Genomic DNA, 17,368 nt, shown 5'->3' on the forward strand with positions numbered 1-17,368 from the left:
ATAATTTTGTATCACATTTCTTTTATTTTATATGAAAAACGAGTTATATTTTGACCTATGCAAAATTATATTCCCTTTACCCTACCCTATATATCCGATAGAATCAAAACAAATTTTTTTAAAAGTAATTACATATTTTAAAATTATTATATTTGAATGTCTACATTTTTACGGTTTTCAACAACTCGTCTCGTGTCTTTTTTTCATTTATTTTTATGGAACGTTATTTTAAACAAACGTATAAATAAGGAATGATATAGTTTTGTTTTGGTGGCCGAATGACGTAATTTTATGATGGAAATATTAACACTAACAAACGTTTCAAAACATATAATGTAAAGATCCAATGTAAAAATTAGGAGATTAAATTCCGTAAAACACGAATCTATATATATATATATATATATTAAGAAATATTAATTTGATATAATCTAACGAATCCACACACGTCGATAGTACATTAACATATTAATATTTGTATGGCGAAGAATCCAACGTTCACATGCACGACACAAATCCACTTTATATACCTAACAAAAATCATAAATAAAACCAAATTGATATGAATGGAAAAACAAGATCAAGAAATGGCACTCTCGTAATTTACGGGGACAACAAAAAAAAGATTTTTTTTTTCCAACTTTCAACTTTTCTGCAGGAATTTTATTTTAATGAAATGGTATTATTGTTAATAAATCCATTTTAAATAATGTAATTAAAAAAAATGAGAGCTTTAAACGCTAAGTGATATATTCCCTCTCCTCCCCACACCGTTCCTTGAAGGATTCTCCGTCTCAGCAAATATTCTCTCCTTTGTTTTCTTTTATTTTCTTCCTTTTTTTTTTGTTTCTGGGTTTCGTCGTCTGCAAACAGCTGTTTCATCTGTTTCTTTCCTTTCTCAAGCTAAGCATCTCTCTCTCTCTCTCTCTCTCTCTCTCTCTCTCTCTCTCTTCTGTGACTTTTTCTTGATCGCTTCTGCGAGATTCCTTCTCTTCTTCTCGATGCCTACTTCTTCAATTTATGTTCTTTTTAAACGATGCCTATAGCTTCTTCTCTTCCTTCTCCTTCTCTCTCTCTCTCTCTCTCTCTCTCTCTCTCTCTCTCTCTCTCTCTTTCGCGAAGAATTTTACGACTTTTGCTCTTCTCTCTTTCTCTCTCTCTGGCCGTCGTTTTCGTCTTGCGGGATATATAAGAGCGGGTCTTGTTGATTTTCATGGATTCTTCTTCTTCCGGCAATGGCGATCGTATCAACCATATCTCCAACCCTTGTATCTTCGGTGCGTATACTTTCATATTCTTGTCCTGATTCATCCTTCCATGCATGACTCGAGTTTATGTGACCCATGGTTACTTGCAAAACAAGTTATCTATGTATTGTTTTTAATTAGGGTTTATATGTTTGTGTCCAAATCTATAAAACAAAGGTTTCTTGGTGAAACCGTAGTTTAACGTCAGCAGTATAAGTAATGGATGATGAACCTATATATGTAATTATATGTAGCTTTGGATATTGCGAGGAATTCTATGTGAATAATCAAGGAGATACATACATACATGTATATAATATGGATGATGAAAAAGCAGGGGATGTTGGGTCGTCGTCGTCATCATCTATATACAGAGAGAAGAAATGGAGGTTGATGAAATGGCTAAGTAAGATATTCAAGGGCAGTGGCTCATCATCATCATCATGCCATGGAGGAGGAGTAAGAGCCAGAGAGTCCGACAACCATCTCCCCCAGTTTCAGGAGGACGAGAACATGGTCTTTCGTCTCCCTCCTCGGTCTTTGGTAATTTCATTAATTTTAAAGAACATTTATTACTTCAAGAATAGAATGTTGATGATATGGCTTAGATATTTTTTTTTCTTCTGTTGGAAATAATAAAAAAAAAAAACCCATTCCTTTACATCAGAATATCTGTCCCTTAGATATTAGTTTCGAGAATAATTGTACATTTTACTATATATCCCTTTACCAATTTTATGATTCTCTCGTTTTCTAACCAAACTAAAACTTATCATATTATAATAAAAATTGAAGAAAAATAATAAAAAATTGTATGTTTCTTCTTGTATCACCAAAAAAACACTTGCAAAGAAAAAAAATGTGTTGCTTGTTTCGTTACTTAACGTGTTTTTAGTCATAAAATCGATTTGTTGCATAGGGGAAAATAATAAAATACAATCAAAATCAAAATCAAAATGCTTTTTTTTTTAAAAAAAAAAAATAGTCTGTATTTTACAGTTTTAAATTAATAAATGAATTGGAAACGATGATTCAGTCTCCAACGTTTGGATGTTCAATCAATCAGGATGGTCGGTCCAGAGCTGCGCGAGACAAAGAAGAACTCGACCGCTCATTTCCTCTTTCTCTAGAAGATGACATAATGAAGCGACCACATGGTCTTACTTTTTTTTTTATATAAATTTTCATTCTATATTTATTTTTCTTTTAAATCCAACAATATTCAATTCACATTCGCTAACTAACATCTTCATAGTTTTTTTTTCCACCTAATCATAGGATATGGTCACGACCAAGATTTCCCAAGACCATTTCGTGGGGGCTTGAATCCTTCGTTCGTTCCACCTTATGAATCTTCACATCAATATAGACAAAGACATAGGTAAACAGTTACGAATATATATACACACACATATATATATATGTATATTCTTGATTGGTTTCTTTCCATGAATTGTTGGGAGGACTAAGCAATTTGTATGAGCAGAATATGCGGAGGATGTCATGGCGATATCGGCCATGGAAACTATCTGGGTTGCATGGGAACATTCTTTCATCCAGAATGTTTTCGTTGCCATTCTTGTGGTTACCCCATCACCGAGCATGAGGTGCTTTTACACACACACACACATATCATATATAATTCTTGAGTTGTGTTATTGTATGTATGACTGAGGTTCTGTTTTTTTTTTCCCTCTTTCGATCCAAGTTCTCTCTGTCAGGGAAGAAACCCTATCACAAGCTCTGTCTGAAAGAGATGACGCACCCCAAATGTGAAGTCTGCCACCAATTTGTAAGCTTTCACTCCCACTTCTGGATCATGAACTTGGATCTTCCTAATCGTGATTTCAGCGTACGTGTGTGTGTGTGTATATATTAACTTCTCGTTGTATTTTCAGATTCCGACCAATGATGCTGGATTGATAGAGTATCGGTGTCACCCCTTTTGGAACCAAAAGTATTGCCCTTCTCATGAATACGATAACACGGCCCGATGCTGCAGCTGTGAACGTTTGGAGGTATAACAAGTATTATATATATACCCACATGAAAATTTTCAAACTTTGTTATGGTTAAAAAGGAATATGTGTTTCTCTATGGTTTTGGAAGTCACGTGAAGTGAAATACTACACCTTAGAAGATGGGAGGAGTTTGTGTCTGGAGTGCATGGAGACTGCGATAATGGACACTGGGGATTGCCAACCACTCTACCACGCCATTAGAGACTATTACGAAGGAATGAACATGAAGCTTGATCAGCAGATCCCTATGCTTCTTGTTCAAAGAGAAGCCCTCAATGAAGCTATAGTCGGCGAGAAGAATGTGAGTATATCTCTGTTTAATACCAGTTTCGAGGAGGTGTGATCATCCGTATATATACGGAGTGAGAGTTTCTTGTTTTTCACAGGGATACCATCATATGCCCGAGACTCGAGGTTTATGCCTTTCTGAAGAGCAGACAGTCAGCAGTGTAAGTGAATCGACCACGCACATGTACATGCTTTGCATGCTTTGAGTTTTTTTTATCGTACTAATTATGTTGCTCGATCGGTTTCGGTTCATAGGTTCTTAGAAGGCCGAGGCTTGGAGGCCACCGTCTTGTTGGAATGAGGACACAGCCTCAGAAGCTCACACGCAAGTGTGAAGTCACCGCAATTCTTGTTCTTTACGGCCTCCCAAGGTATAATAGCGTCTAATAGATTTATTCAAGAAATTAAGTTGTATAAAATTATTATCGAAAATTAATCTTAGACAGAGAGAATATACAAGTACTTAAATACACACACACACACACAAAAGATTTTAAAATAAGGAAAGAGAAATTATAGAGAGAGATAAAGATTATATATAGAGATTGCATGGAGATATGGGATAGTGATATATATATATATATATGTATAGAATATAGCCTCAAAACAATGAGTTTGATGAACTAATTACTCTTTGTACTTAAAAAAATCTTTTGGTGGATAAAGGTTACTAACGGGAGCTATACTGGCTCATGAACTGATGCATGGCTGGCTACGTCTGAAAGGTATACTTGCTCGAAACCCTAGCTAGATCCTTTGCTTGACGGGAAAGTAACCCTAATTATACCATGATTTCTTCCAAACCAGGTTATAGAAACCTTAATCCCGAGGTAGAGGAAGGTATCTGCCAAGTGCTTTCCTACATGTGGCTTGAGTCCGAAGTTATCTCGGACCCTTCTTCAAGGAACTTGCCTTCCACGTCATCATCTTCATTTTCATCTTCGTGCAAGAAAGCTGGGGGGAAATCCAACATGGAGAAGAAACTGGGGGAGTTCTTTAAGTATCAGATAGTTCATGACGTCTCTCCTGCCTACGGAGGAGGTTTCAGAGCCGCCAACTCTGCTGTATCTAAGTACGGTTTGCGTCGAACCCTAGACCATATCCGTCTTACCGGAACCTTCCCTTTGTGACAGAGGCTTCCATGCATGTACGGATCTGTCGTGCTTGTATCATTTGTGTTGTACTATGCATTCTTTTAACTCTGAACCAGAAGCTCCAACCAGCTTCTTTCTCCTCTTGGAATTTTAATTAGGAGGGTTTGGGGTTTGGGGTGCTCGTTTACCGTTAATTGTGTTGAGATTTAATGATCCAATTAATGGAAGAAATGGATTTAAAAAAACATTAATGGGTGGTTTGAAGTGGAAGATCCTACCTTGGTGGAAGAAGAAAAAAAAATGTAATGAAATCCAACTTTTATTTCTTGATCATTCTCAAGAGATCGCCCACCAAGTGCAGTGAACCCGTCACCAGAACCTGAAACCTCATCAAAACACAAAATCAGAGTACGAGAAACATCAAACAAGATCCTGTAATGGGCATTTGTCTGAACACTTAAAACTCGGAACAGCAAAATCTTTAACCTGAAATTGAACAGTTCTGCTCCGTTGAGCTCTGTCCCGGATCCATTTGACAGCCGACGGGATCGATGAGAAGACGGTGCTGTTTCCGCGGTTTCTGAATCTTGTCCCCGTCTCGTCCTTACGTTCTTTCAAAACGCAGTCTCTGCCTTTGGAATCTCCTGATCCGAAGTGCCTCGTGTTACGAGTTTCTTGACGGGAAATCAGCGAAAGATTATCGGGTTTTCGGGGATTTGTTTTTACCTCGAGCCAGGCTTTCCCAGACTCTCTGAAGAGTGAACTGCCATGTTAAATCGGGATGTGTATCGTTTGGAGATGGTCCGACCTGGTTGTACACTGACATGTTTGGCACGAACAAAGCTTTGCTGAAATGAATTCCTGCATTGAAATCAAGAAACTTGTTCATGAAATCTCGTGTTAATTGTTAACCAAGCAAACTTCTGGACTCACCGTGATTAGTGCACGTGCTTCTTAGCCGTGGAAGAAGCAGCTCCGGATCGCGTACAGACATACAGTTGAACAACAGTATCTGAACAAAACATATACAGGGTTACGATACTGAAAACATAGGTTTCAGATACATTCCTACTCTTCTCACCTGTTCAGACCGTTGCAGTGTCATCTCTTGGTTCTGTCTGACAATGGAGGATACTGAAGAACCACCATTGTTACGATGTTTCGAGGTCTCTTTCTCCACAGCACGAGAAAACCACGTAGCACAAGCCTCCATGCTTTCAGGACTATGAGCTCCATCCAAGAAAAACACCACGTTTTCTGGGTTTTCTGCATCACGCACGATCTGAGCCCGACCACTGAAACAAGCTGTCTTCAACCCGGAGATGAACTGTTCGGGCAGTGAATCCTGTCTCCAAGAACATGGTTGTGATCAAGAAACAGAAACATACCCCTATGAGTGAAGCTAATTTTGCGTGAACTCACCGTCTGATTTAAGCGAATCTTCTCCCAGACGAGATCATTACCAGTTTTCGTAAGCCATGTTGAGCATAGTGAAACAGCAAGACCGGCATTTATATATTGGTGTTCCCCTTCAAGCCCTAGCGTCTGGCCATTCAATAAGCTCGTATCCAACGGTTTTACAACTTGAAGATGTACCTGTTATTCCTGAAATTTCAGTTCAGCATCTATCTGTATATATGTATCTGGATCCGGTTTATCGGTATGTATTCAAATGTGCGAGGCCTTACATTCAATTCCGAAGCTTTCTCTTCGAGCGCACGCATGGCTTCATCGGGTTGAGACACTGTAAAGGCTGGAACTCCGGGCTGCAAAGGAAGAAACTGAACCTAAAAATCTTGAATTATACGAAAACTTTTATATGCAAAAAGTTCAAGAAGTTGCAGGTCACCTTAAAAATGCCAGCTTTCTCTGCAGCGATTTCAGCGAGCGAGTTTCCTGTCATGGCAGGGTGATAAAGAGACAAACTTTTCAAACATAATACTTATGTTTTTCGCATGAAACGGCAAGTTGTGACCAAGGGCTTTCTAGAACAGAAGAAGGGATAAAGACTAACCAAGAATCTCCATGTGATCATACCCAAGAGAAGTAACACCACATACAACAGGTTTCCGGACCTATTAACATGATCCATTCATGTTGTTTTTGTTAGAGATTAATCTCGAAAACCAAACGGGTATACATAATCGTAACCAGTTATACGGATAGAGCTATCGTACAATGTTAGTCGCGTCAAATCTCCCGCCTAACCCGACCTCAAGTATCACAACATCTACCTGCATGGAACCGTAACGACATAGGACAAGCTAAACAAGTTATGTTTGGAGAAACTGGTGAGGAGAACCAGACATTGTTGATTGTTCATGATGAAAAATGTTCAAACCTCTTCCGCCGAGAAAATCTTGAAAGCGAGTAATGCCATAAAATGGAAATAAGAAGGCATCGGAATCTCGTCGCCAGTTTTCTCCTGCAACTCAAACAATTCGGTATATCAGTAATAGCATGAAAACAAGAGGGATATATCAGGAGAAAAAAAAACACACCTTGATTTTAAGGTAGCACCACCAGAAGTAGTCAAGAAATTTCTCCTGGCTTATCTCGGTTCTGAAACAAGAACAAACTAAAAGCTCTAAGCTTTCTTTCTTGGCGAAAAAAAAACCCGGTAAACCGATGTATGTTTTCAGAAGTTTACCCGTTAAGACGGAATCTTTCTCGAACATCAATGAGGTGAGGAGAAGTGAATAGCCCCGTTTGATAACCGCAGTTTCGAAGAATAGATTCTGTGAAGATGCAGGTAGAACCCTTCAGTCCCATAAACAGAGAGAAAACGTCATATTATTATTATGATGGATCTTTCACTGGAAAGAACAGAGAGGAGATGAGCCATTAGTTAGTACCTTTCCTTTAGTCCCAGCAACATGGATGATTTTCATCTCTGAGATTGCGTCTTCAAGCTCTAATATCTACAGATTCGTATTTAAACAGATAGGAAGATTCCGGGTCGATGAAACAGAACAGAAAGTTCAAGACTTTGGTGTTTGGATCGATCAAGAAGTTGTGAATCGAACCTTGAGATAATTGCAGAGGAAATCGAACCGGTCAAATTGGTTGTTCTTGTCAGCGCGGCTGCGTTTTGAGATTAGGGACGACAATGCATCCAATGCGTCTTGGTAACAACGAGCAGAAGACAATCCCTCCTCGCCTGATATTTTCCCCGGAAACAAACAGAAAAAGAAAACATGTTAGCGCAACAATAAGAAACCACAGATTAAGGAAGAAAACAGGCGAATACGAAAGAGAAACAAGGAAAATTACCATGACCCTCCATGGGACAGAAGACAAATTCAGAAGGGGAAAGGTCTCGTAGATGATATACGTGTGTAACTGTGTGTTTGTGTATGTATGTCTGTGTGTGCTGCGTCTCGGAAGAAAGAGATGAGGAATGGATTTGGGATTGGAAATGAAAGGACCAACTTCAGTTCCTTCTCAAAAACTGTCTGAGCGCAAAAAGGGTGAGCCTTTATATACATACACACCCATATGCTCATATATATATGCGGGATATGACAAAATTCGAAGACGTACCGAACAAAACCGTTAACCATATCTAGGTTCTAGCACCTTATCTCCTTGTTTTTTTTTCTGTTTTTTTTTTTTGTACTCTGAGAAACACATGAACCAGAAAATTCACACGTGGACCCAGATAAAACAATAAAGGTGCAGACTTTTTCTTGATCGAAAATAATCATCACTCCCATAGATCAGATTCTGGGCATCTAGGAAAATATTCAGCAAAACCACACAAAAGAGCCAATTCTTGCAACAGAAGCAGAGAGGTTACTCAAGACAATACAGAACTTACGAAAAATGGCGGCTTTTCAAACATTGGCACTTGGGTATATGTAATAACCATGAATCCTCAAGACCAGGGAGTGTCCGAACGAAAAGCAAAACTCAGACATAAGTGTCGATCAAAGATTTCCTCATCTCGTCGACGATAGAGCTGGGCTGAGCCTCCCTCAGCTTGAAGATACTGTCAATGACAGAGAGTTCAGTGGCCGTTGTGTCTGACCCGCAAAAGGCGGTCCAGTCATTCACCGTCATACCCGCTGCTATCACTTCGCTGCCACGGTTCACAGTCCCTGCAACCAGAGGGACCTGAAGAAGGGTAGAGAGTTCATCCAGGTCTTCCACTGAGGTGTGAGGATGAACCTGTTCCACAAAATTGTTGTCAGATTCTAGAATCCGAGATCCGAAAAGGGTGTATTTTCGTTGGTTTTGATGCTCTGGAGCAGGTATTAAAATCAGTTTTCTTACCAGTCCACCTCTATTGGAGAAGACACAGTAGCTGCCAACAAGAATGTTGCCCGCGATTGTCTGCCGGAAAACTTCTACTCCAAGAACATCAGCTATTATCTCTTCAGTTTCCTGCCAGCGGGAAAATCAATGCACCATTCATCCAGATTTGCACAACACCACAAGTAGCTTATGATGATTCTCAGTCAAAGATAAGGCGGTAAAACATTCATGGTATTTTCCCTGAAGAACTTTTGTACAACAATCCGTTTAGTCTTCCACCGTTTCTTGACAAGTAGCAAATGGTAATACAACAAAACAAGACAGAGAATATTTGAATGAAGACATTAGAGATTTATATATAAAAAATTTACCCTGTCAAGATCAGTGTGCGCAAGTGCGACATGATCATTGCAGGCAATGCAATTTCCAAGAGCAGATAGTCGTTCCTCAATTCGCTGAACAACAACTTGATCAGGCAGACTGTTCCTCAGGTGCTGAAGCTCTATATCGTTAAAAGAAAAGGCAAATCATCGGCAGATGCAACAGATAATACAGAAGGAGAATTGAAAAGGAGAAGAAAAAAACAGATAAGCCATCTTCATCCACATTAACAAACGTAAAATGATCATAATTTGCACAGAAAGCATGATGAATCAGAAGCAACATGCGAGCTAATTTTCAAAAAGTTCAATAAACATAAGCTCCACTAAATACGAAGCTGCATCAAAGCTACTCAACAAGAATTACATATATTACCTTGGTCGGTAGTGGTATGCGGGACGAGAAGCCCCTTTTTATTTCCTACAAAAGTACAAAGAGAACACGAGCAATTCCATTAATCAAATGGATCGTTTTCAGAACATTATAAGACAGACATAAGGTATCATGGAAGTGCACCAGCGCAAAGACGCCCAATAATTCGTGTTCCACCAATTGATGTCTTAACAACAGGGATAACATCTGCCAGTTCCGTCTCAAAAGCACTACAATCAAAGAGAAGAAAACACAAATCATTTAAGATGAGTGAGATACAAAATCAAAGCTGAAACTACGACAATTACAAGAGAACATACATACATACCTGTAGAAGTTTTCGGAGCCTCCTATTGCGACCAAGCAATAAGCATTGGTGAGTTTGGAAAAGACACCAATTTCACAGTTGTTTTCAAACTGGAGACCTGCAACATGATCAAACCCATTTGTCTGAACACAAAAACAGAACACCCAAGAAGGAAGGCGACACAGTATAAACAAATTCCGTTGGGAACTTACGAGTCGCCATGATTAAAACAAACCCAGAAAGGCAATAACAAAGGCCTGCATATAAGACACATCGAAGTCATTAGAAGACGATCGAAAACGGTAGAGGCGGAGATTGAAACCAGCACCATGAACCAAGATATCGTCTCTTTTGAAATTCACAACCCTACACAGATTAATCTGTAACCAAAGCAGCACAGAGAGAAAGAGCCAAACTTCAAGATTGAAACCAAGAAACCTAGAGGAGGAGAAAATGGCCGCCGAACCGTATTATGGTGAAACCCTAATTTCCCAAAGAGAGAGATGAGGAAGAGACGCTTACCAGAACAGCGGCGGAGCGAGAGAGAGATGAGAAGAGAGGCTTACCAGAAGGCGGCGGCGGCTGGGCGACAACAGAACAAGAGAGAAGAAAGATGAGAGCGGATGAAGAGAATGATAAATATGACTTCTCTTCGGTTTGGGAAAATGACTTAAATGACCCATTTGCTCGCATCGTGTACACCACCAAAAACATAACACATTTTTTTTTCTTTGAAAAGTCGAAATTACTCTTAATGAATATACGGATAAATATTTATCCGTTCGAAAACAACTTCGTTATTACGACTTCATAATTAATTCTAAATATAGTTACAATTGATTCTAAAAAAGATGGCAAAAAAATCATCTGTCATATGTTAGTCGTAATAAAATCGCAAAAAATAAAACGAAAAGGGTATTTCGAACTTTTTCAACCGAAAAGTGAATTAAAATTGAAAAAAAATATTTTTTTTTTCGGTGGTTTACGGTGAAATAGCTGCGAGCCAAGTGAGTTATTTGGGCTTCGGTATGGGAGGAGAAGAAATAATAAAAAATGAGGGGATAAATATGACATTTCTACAATTTAAGAAAATCCAATTTGCAAGGGAAGTTGCCTCTTTTTTTTGTCTTGAACTTGAACACTTTTAAATGCTCAATCTTAATTTATATATGTTTTTTTTCCTGTAGGTATTATTTAGTTTTACGACATATCATAACAACAATTAACATATGCTGATATATTTAATATGAAACCATAACCCAAATGTACCTCGAACATAATTTTATCAGCAATATATAGACGTAACCCTAAGAACCATTATTTTTTAATGCTCAATCTCAAAAACCATTTCTTTAACATGAAATGTTTTTTTAGCCACTGTTCCATCTCCTTCCTTACAGCAACACTGCTACTGCTCTCTCTCTCTCTGGCACCATTGTCTGTGAAGCTATCTGTCTTTTACTCTTCTGTCCTTTTCCTGCACTAAATATCAGTCAGTGGAGCATCAGACCCATCAGGGTTTCATATGCAACTTTTCTATCTCTGGAACTTGTCCAGATCTAACTTGCTGTTGTTGAATCTACAGGGAGTAAACCTCATTGGCTTTGCCCTGTTTCAAGTCACCAACAGAGAAGAAGCATTTTTTAAAATATTTTATTTCTAAACAGAAAATCCGTTATCCTGAGCTTCCTGTTTCCACTTTTATGAGATCACAGTGTCCAGGGAAATACAACAAAACAAGACAGAGAATATTTAGTCAGTGTATTGGAATACTTACAACTCACTCTTCTCTCCGGTGAATCCGGAATCTCATTCTTGATCTTGACATAACTTCTTCAGTGACTCTACTTAAAAGTACAAAAGCCTCCTCCATTTTCTAAGAGCGACGAAAACACTGCAGCAATAACCAACACCAGGAACTCCCAGTCAAAGGCCAAAAGATCTGTGTAGCCACAAAATTGAAGATCCCAACCAATACAAGGAGACGCTTTTAGACAAACTAGTTCTCATATTTTACTTTCTAAGGGGAGGGGAGATACTTGAGTTGAGCATCAGGATGGAATACTCACCTGAAGATGAAAGTTCGACCAACAGACTTCCTGCAGCTGGTGAAGGATCATCAGTTGCACAATCTAATACGCATCCATGAAGATACTTTTCCACATCCGGGTTCCATGGTAGCTCAATGATTCGATCAACCAAGTTCCTCTGGCTACAAAGGCAGCAGGACTAACTCAGTGTCAGTGACAGTACCTCCATCCATTCTGTCCAACTCCAGCTGTCTGGATCATCAGGCATATCGTTGACAACATTTCAGCACAAACAGCTGCGACAACTTCCCCAAGTTGAAGCCATCGCTGATCCACCATCACCACCAGCCCAAAGCAAAACCGTAAGAGCTGCCATAAATATGAAGCAACATGTCATGCAAGAGGAAAAACTAATTCTGACAACTCAGTTTGACGGTCATAAGACTCATCACTAGATGTTTTAAGTTGTGCATCCATACTACGTAATTAGCTAACCAACTTGATTGCCATCAACTTGAATTTTTTTTACAAGGAATATGATCAGGACAATGAGAATCAATAGCAAGTTGGTGGCATTCAACATGTCTCAGTTTCTCAGTGTCATTTGATCTTCTTCAAATATATTCTATGCTTCAGGGATGGTACCTTACCGGAAGTGGTCGCTTACTCTCCAGTTACAGTGATTTCATACGTTTCATCGCTATCGCAAATGCTATTACTGAAACATTTTCTATGTAAAGCTCGCAGATAATCAGACAAGGAATCAGAAGTGGTAACAACGACAACCAAAAAATCCAAGTTTAACGAGAAATACAAAACCTAGGATGAAAGAGACCACGACAACCAAACCAACGACTTCAGACAACAACGAAAGCGGCAAAACCAAACACCCTGACATCGCTAGACACGCACTAAAAGCATCTAAGACGGACCTGGAAGGCTTTGCTACTGTAGTTTGGCTGAGGAGGAAAGACGCCGTCGATTTCCCTCCAATCCATTTTCTCCGGCGAGCGTGATTAGTAGGAACGAACAACGAAGAGTCTCCGGTTACAGTCTAGGGCTTAATTGAAGCCTTTTCAGGCGGGATGGTGGAACGAGGAAACCAGGAGGGCTTCTCGAGGACAGGCCTCGCCAGGTAGGGTCGGGTCAGCAGTTGTAGGCCCAAATTAACATCATCATTGGGCCCATTTCTTTAATTTATCTGAGGCGCGTGTATCCACTCTCTAAAAACGCGCGTGGATCCCTCTCCTCTCTCTTTATCTTTTACGTTTACTTCCACGATGACGGGATGAAAAAATAGTGACTCGGTTTCTCTGATCGAATCGGATCGAAAAATTGAAAATTCGATACGGAATCAAATAATCCAAAATCTGTGAATGATTGTGTTTAGAAAATTAAATATCTTGAAATCAGATCGAAACCAATTTGAAAATCAATAAATTAAGAAAATAAATATTTTTCTTAATAAAAACTAAAATTGTACCAACCCGAATCAATTAAAAAAAATATAGACCACGCAATGCCTGCATGGTTACTGTTTTTGTCCTTTTACGGGAGAAAATTCCATATTTTGGTAAGACTTGTCGAGATTTAAGTGGTTTGTTTCCTGACATTATCCGACGGTACAAAGAGAAAGCCCTTACCGACCATGTAAAAGCAGAACTAAACATCCTAACGTCACATTATATGAATGGAGAAGAGTCTAGCACGGGCAAGAAATGAATCCGCGATAAAAGATGGAAAAAAAAAAGAGAATGCTATTATAGTACGTAAACACGAATTTATATAGTTTAATACGAATTATATTATATATATATATATCATGAGATTAGTTTCTCTGTAGTTTAATTGTCGTTGTCCTTGGATCTCCTTGGATCTGTCAATTATTGTAACAGATAACGTTGTTATCAATATTAAAAAAATAAACAATTTATTAAATCATATCATATGCGACTCCCAAATTTTTTTTGCCCGTTTATCGGCTTCAAAATTTCAAATCACCACATAAAAAAAAAACTCCATGGTGACAAAGATTGCACCTTTTTGTCCGGTTGCCTGATTTGGCATACGAGAGAGAGAGAGAGAGAGAGAGAGAGAGAGAGAGAGAGAGAGAGAGAGAGAGAGATTCTTCCCTGCACATGCATTCACGGTCTTTACTCCTCGGAAGCTTTTTTTACGTCCCTAATATTAAATTCTAATATTTTCATACAAAAAAATATATTAAATTCTAATATTATATACAGAGATTTGAAAACCTTCACTATCACCATGGAAAAAAAGGAGATTAATTTAGGTCAAAGAAACAATTAATAAAAAAATGTGAATATGGTTCATGAACGTGACGACAACAGCATCCCGACTTTTAGAAAAATCAGCCGGATGCTCGTGACCTCATTTGATTGGACATATCTTAAATAATCGATGAAGACGATCCAATTGAAAGAATGTAAGTGTACATCCATCAATACATACTCTATGATGTCGGGCGAAAAAATGTGAGCAATTGCAATATGTGCACTCCATCTTATTATTATATCCACCGGTAAATAATATATTTTCTAATATTCGGAAATCGCTCGATTGGCTCCAATAATTGATTCGTGGAAAATGGTGAAAATGCTTTCGATGGTTTTCAAAAGTTTTCGTATGTATGTGTGTGTGTATATATATATATATATATATTGCAAATTTTAAATAAGTCGTTTTATAATCACTTAATTACAGATCAAAGGTACTTGTATAAATTAAGTATATATCAAACTCTAACACCTATGGATCAAATCATGTCATAATCGTCCGAATTAAGTATATATCTTACGATTTATTTTTTGGTAATGCCTTATGATTTTTATTTATACATGTGTTAAAAATTGATAAATAGACTAAAACGACAAAATAAAATCATATGTAAAATAGTCATCTGATTTATTGTTTACAAATTAAAATAATTGGATTTTAATCAACCTTTATACAAGATGCAAGTGCATGCCTAATGATCTTACTAATTATTTGTTTCCTGCATATTATATAAATTAGCTTTCTAGTCCCCTCCGGATTCCTTTCTATGTGGGTAGGTCTGTATAATATAATGTCATAACTTCGTTAGTTCACCGGAGGATCTCCCGCCGAAGCTCACTCAATGATAAAGTTCACATTATGGTATAATAATGTTCTATATGTAACGATATAATAATAACAGTAACAATAACAACAATAATAATAATAACAATAATAATTACCAAAATAATAATAATAATAATATGAATGATGATGATGATGATGTACGACGATCTAACAAACTTTTATAACCTTTTAACAAAAAAAATAAAAAACCTTTATATCAGAGCTTTTTTAATATATTCCCACCCCGAAGAATATGCTTTGGAGACTTGAACGTGATATTTTTAGATGTAAAACCATTTGAAACTTAAATGGAGGAGAATCTATTTTATATTTAAAATAAATGATCTGTTGGTAAATATTTTACAAAATACATATTATATAAAACTATATATAAATATTTAAATACGAAAATAATCAAACAAAATAGGAAAAATCCCGTGTCTATCCTAATTGGAAATATATGTCATAATTTGTAATAATGTCTCTCAGATTTTTTTTCATAGATACTTACATTTTTATTCTATATTAGTGCCATAATCAATTTAATAAATGTTTACCTTCACTGTGTGGTCAAGAATTTAAGATATAATTGTCAGTTCCAGTTTTTATGGTTTCTATGATATAGTTGTGACTGACCAAAAAATATAAGCATTAATGTTGATAAATTTCTCCAGACAGTGATAACAAAAATTAGCGACGGTTATTTAAATTTAACGAAAGAATTTTCTATCGATTGACTGAGTTTATTAAAAAGATTGTGTCTAAATTTGTTCTAATTTATAGCTCTAAAATATTGTATTCTATACATTTGAATGTTAATTTTGACTAAATATACTGAAACCTTTCAATTCAATAAACTCATATTCCGTAAAACTTTACGATATTACCTTATTAAATCATATATTTCTTTGATTTTCTGAAGATTTTATTTTAATTGGTTACCATTTTGTTCCGATTCGTTCATGCTAAAAAATCTAAACAAAAAAAAAAAGGTAAAAAAATGTTAGGAGTTTTACCCCCCAAAATGTTACGAAAAATAGCTCGCACTAATACGGTTAAGTCCCGTTCTTATCCATAAAATCGCATATTCGATTATTTGTAAACCATAAAAATTAATTACTCGAAAGGAAAACAACAGACGAAACTTTCAATTTAATGGATATTATGTATAACATAAACGATCGACATCTTAAAATAAATCTCCATTTTAATACAAACATCCAAAAACTATTGTATTTATTAGTTAATTCATGCTTTTTACTAAAAATATATATAATTTTATTTAGTAAACTAGTATTTGTTATAATTTAAAAATTACGATATTTTAAATTACATTTTTATTTTGGATTTATTGTTAAATAATGTTTTATATTTTATTTTAAATATTTTTGTCATTGAATGAATTGAATAAAAGAAAAGTAAAAAAAAAAAGATTAGAGGGTTAGTGGAAACGAATGCCAAGGAGGAGAACATGCACGTAATACTGACGAGTTCCCATAAGCAATCAGATTCAGACATCTGAAATCGCATCAAACCACGTGCATTTATGTCTCTTTACTTATTTTTTTTATTAAATTCACTTTTTTATTTTATTTTAAAAACCAAACACCATATATAACTTATATCGACCAGACCATTTTTATTATCTCGAGGCATACCAGATCATATAGTCTCATTCGACATATTGACGGTTAAATTTGACGACCATAATGTAAACATTAAAACATGTGTGTCGTTGTTTGGCCACTAATTTTAAAAAAATATATATGGCCCATTTCTAATAGAAACAAATATACGGGGAAGAGTATAGAATATTATCATGTATGTTAAAGAAATATATATATTCAACAAGCGTTTGTAGTTCTTTGAATAAACGGTATTACGAAAACAGGTGCAACGACCTACCAATGATCTGCTTATATGTTTTACGTAATATAACTTTATTAGTGTCATGAATTAATATATGTTTTTTTTGCATTAAAAAAAATACTTGTAACACCCATTTAACAAATGAACTTACTACATCTTTTACGTGATATGATTTTATTAATGTTATATATTATAGTATTTTTTCGGCAGATTAATATAATGAATTTTTTTGAAGCAAGCGATGTCTGTTTTTGTATCTAAAAAATCATTATCTGAAACGTCCATATGCGTAATAAATTTGGTCAACTTAAACTTGTGATTATCAAGTCCCAAAAAATGAACAGTTCTAATTATCATTCAAGACAACTAAAAGCCTTTT

General features: G+C 36.6%; 3 protein-coding genes and 1 long non-coding RNA gene across 10 annotated transcripts; 1 reads left to right on the forward strand and 3 right to left on the reverse strand.

Annotated features, from left to right (window-relative positions):
• Positions 1 to 797: 797 nt before the first annotated feature.
• Positions 798 to 4,837, forward strand: LOC104824297 (protein DA1-related 2-like). Of its 2 annotated transcripts, none has more exons than XM_010556331.2 (12): positions 798 to 1,277; positions 1,585 to 1,790; positions 2,284 to 2,404; positions 2,526 to 2,628; positions 2,734 to 2,854; positions 2,956 to 3,039; positions 3,146 to 3,265; positions 3,357 to 3,569; positions 3,655 to 3,717; positions 3,812 to 3,927; positions 4,223 to 4,281; positions 4,364 to 4,837. In XM_010556331.2, the coding sequence occupies exons 1-12, from the start codon at positions 1,214 to 1,216 to the stop codon at positions 4,684 to 4,686; spliced, it is 1,593 nt and encodes a 530-aa protein (XP_010554633.1). In that variant the 5' UTR covers positions 798 to 1,213; the 3' UTR covers positions 4,687 to 4,837. The 2 variants fall into 2 exon arrangements, with proteins under 2 accessions (XP_010554633.1, XP_010554634.1); XM_010556332.2 differs by having other exon boundaries at positions 799 to 1,277; positions 2,314 to 2,404.
• A 35-nt stretch (positions 4,838 to 4,872) lies between these two features.
• LOC104824300 (folylpolyglutamate synthase) lies at positions 4,873 to 8,210 on the reverse strand. Of its 4 annotated transcripts, none has more exons than XM_010556337.1 (16): positions 7,924 to 8,210; positions 7,677 to 7,810; positions 7,506 to 7,571; positions 7,301 to 7,410; positions 7,152 to 7,212; positions 6,992 to 7,075; positions 6,828 to 6,884; positions 6,665 to 6,725; positions 6,500 to 6,546; positions 6,339 to 6,416; positions 6,073 to 6,246; positions 5,732 to 5,995; positions 5,584 to 5,662; positions 5,377 to 5,511; positions 5,137 to 5,291; positions 4,873 to 5,029 (listed from the first exon to the last, which is right to left on the reverse strand). In XM_010556337.1, the coding sequence occupies exons 1-16, from the start codon at positions 7,934 to 7,936 to the stop codon at positions 4,970 to 4,972; spliced, it is 1,578 nt and encodes a 525-aa protein (XP_010554639.1). In that variant the 5' UTR covers positions 7,937 to 8,210; the 3' UTR covers positions 4,873 to 4,969. The 4 variants fall into 4 exon arrangements, with proteins under 4 accessions (XP_010554639.1, XP_010554638.1, XP_010554637.1 ...); XM_010556336.1 differs by having other exon boundaries at positions 5,137 to 5,294; XM_010556335.1 differs by having other exon boundaries at positions 4,873 to 5,294.
• Positions 8,211 to 8,385: 175 nt separating this feature from the next.
• LOC104824299 (eukaryotic translation initiation factor 6-2-like) lies at positions 8,386 to 10,602 on the reverse strand. Its single transcript, XM_010556333.1, has 8 exons — positions 10,534 to 10,602; positions 10,180 to 10,224; positions 9,989 to 10,085; positions 9,805 to 9,890; positions 9,664 to 9,708; positions 9,279 to 9,409; positions 8,926 to 9,036; positions 8,386 to 8,820 (listed from the first exon to the last, which is right to left on the reverse strand). Exons 2-8 carry the CDS (start codon positions 10,187 to 10,189, stop codon positions 8,563 to 8,565), a joined length of 738 nt encoding a protein of 245 aa, XP_010554635.1. The 5' UTR covers positions 10,190 to 10,224; positions 10,534 to 10,602; the 3' UTR covers positions 8,386 to 8,562.
• A 602-nt stretch (positions 10,603 to 11,204) lies between these two features.
• LOC104824301 lies at positions 11,205 to 13,016 on the reverse strand. Of its 3 annotated transcripts, none has more exons than XR_773425.2 (4): positions 12,930 to 13,016; positions 12,037 to 12,366; positions 11,745 to 11,861; positions 11,205 to 11,444 (listed from the first exon to the last, which is right to left on the reverse strand). It is a non-coding gene; the product is annotated as an uncharacterized LOC104824301 (long non-coding RNA). The 3 variants fall into 3 exon arrangements; XR_773424.2 differs by having other exon boundaries at positions 11,205 to 11,449; XR_773426.2 differs by having other exon boundaries at positions 11,205 to 11,449; positions 11,745 to 11,909.
• Positions 13,017 to 17,368: the final 4,352 nt, after the last annotated feature.

This window comes from Tarenaya hassleriana, unplaced genomic scaffold, assembly GCF_000463585.1.
Source record: "Tarenaya hassleriana unplaced genomic scaffold, ASM46358v1 Cleome4, whole genome shotgun sequence".
NCBI lineage: Eukaryota > Viridiplantae > Streptophyta > Magnoliopsida > Brassicales > Cleomaceae > Tarenaya > Tarenaya hassleriana.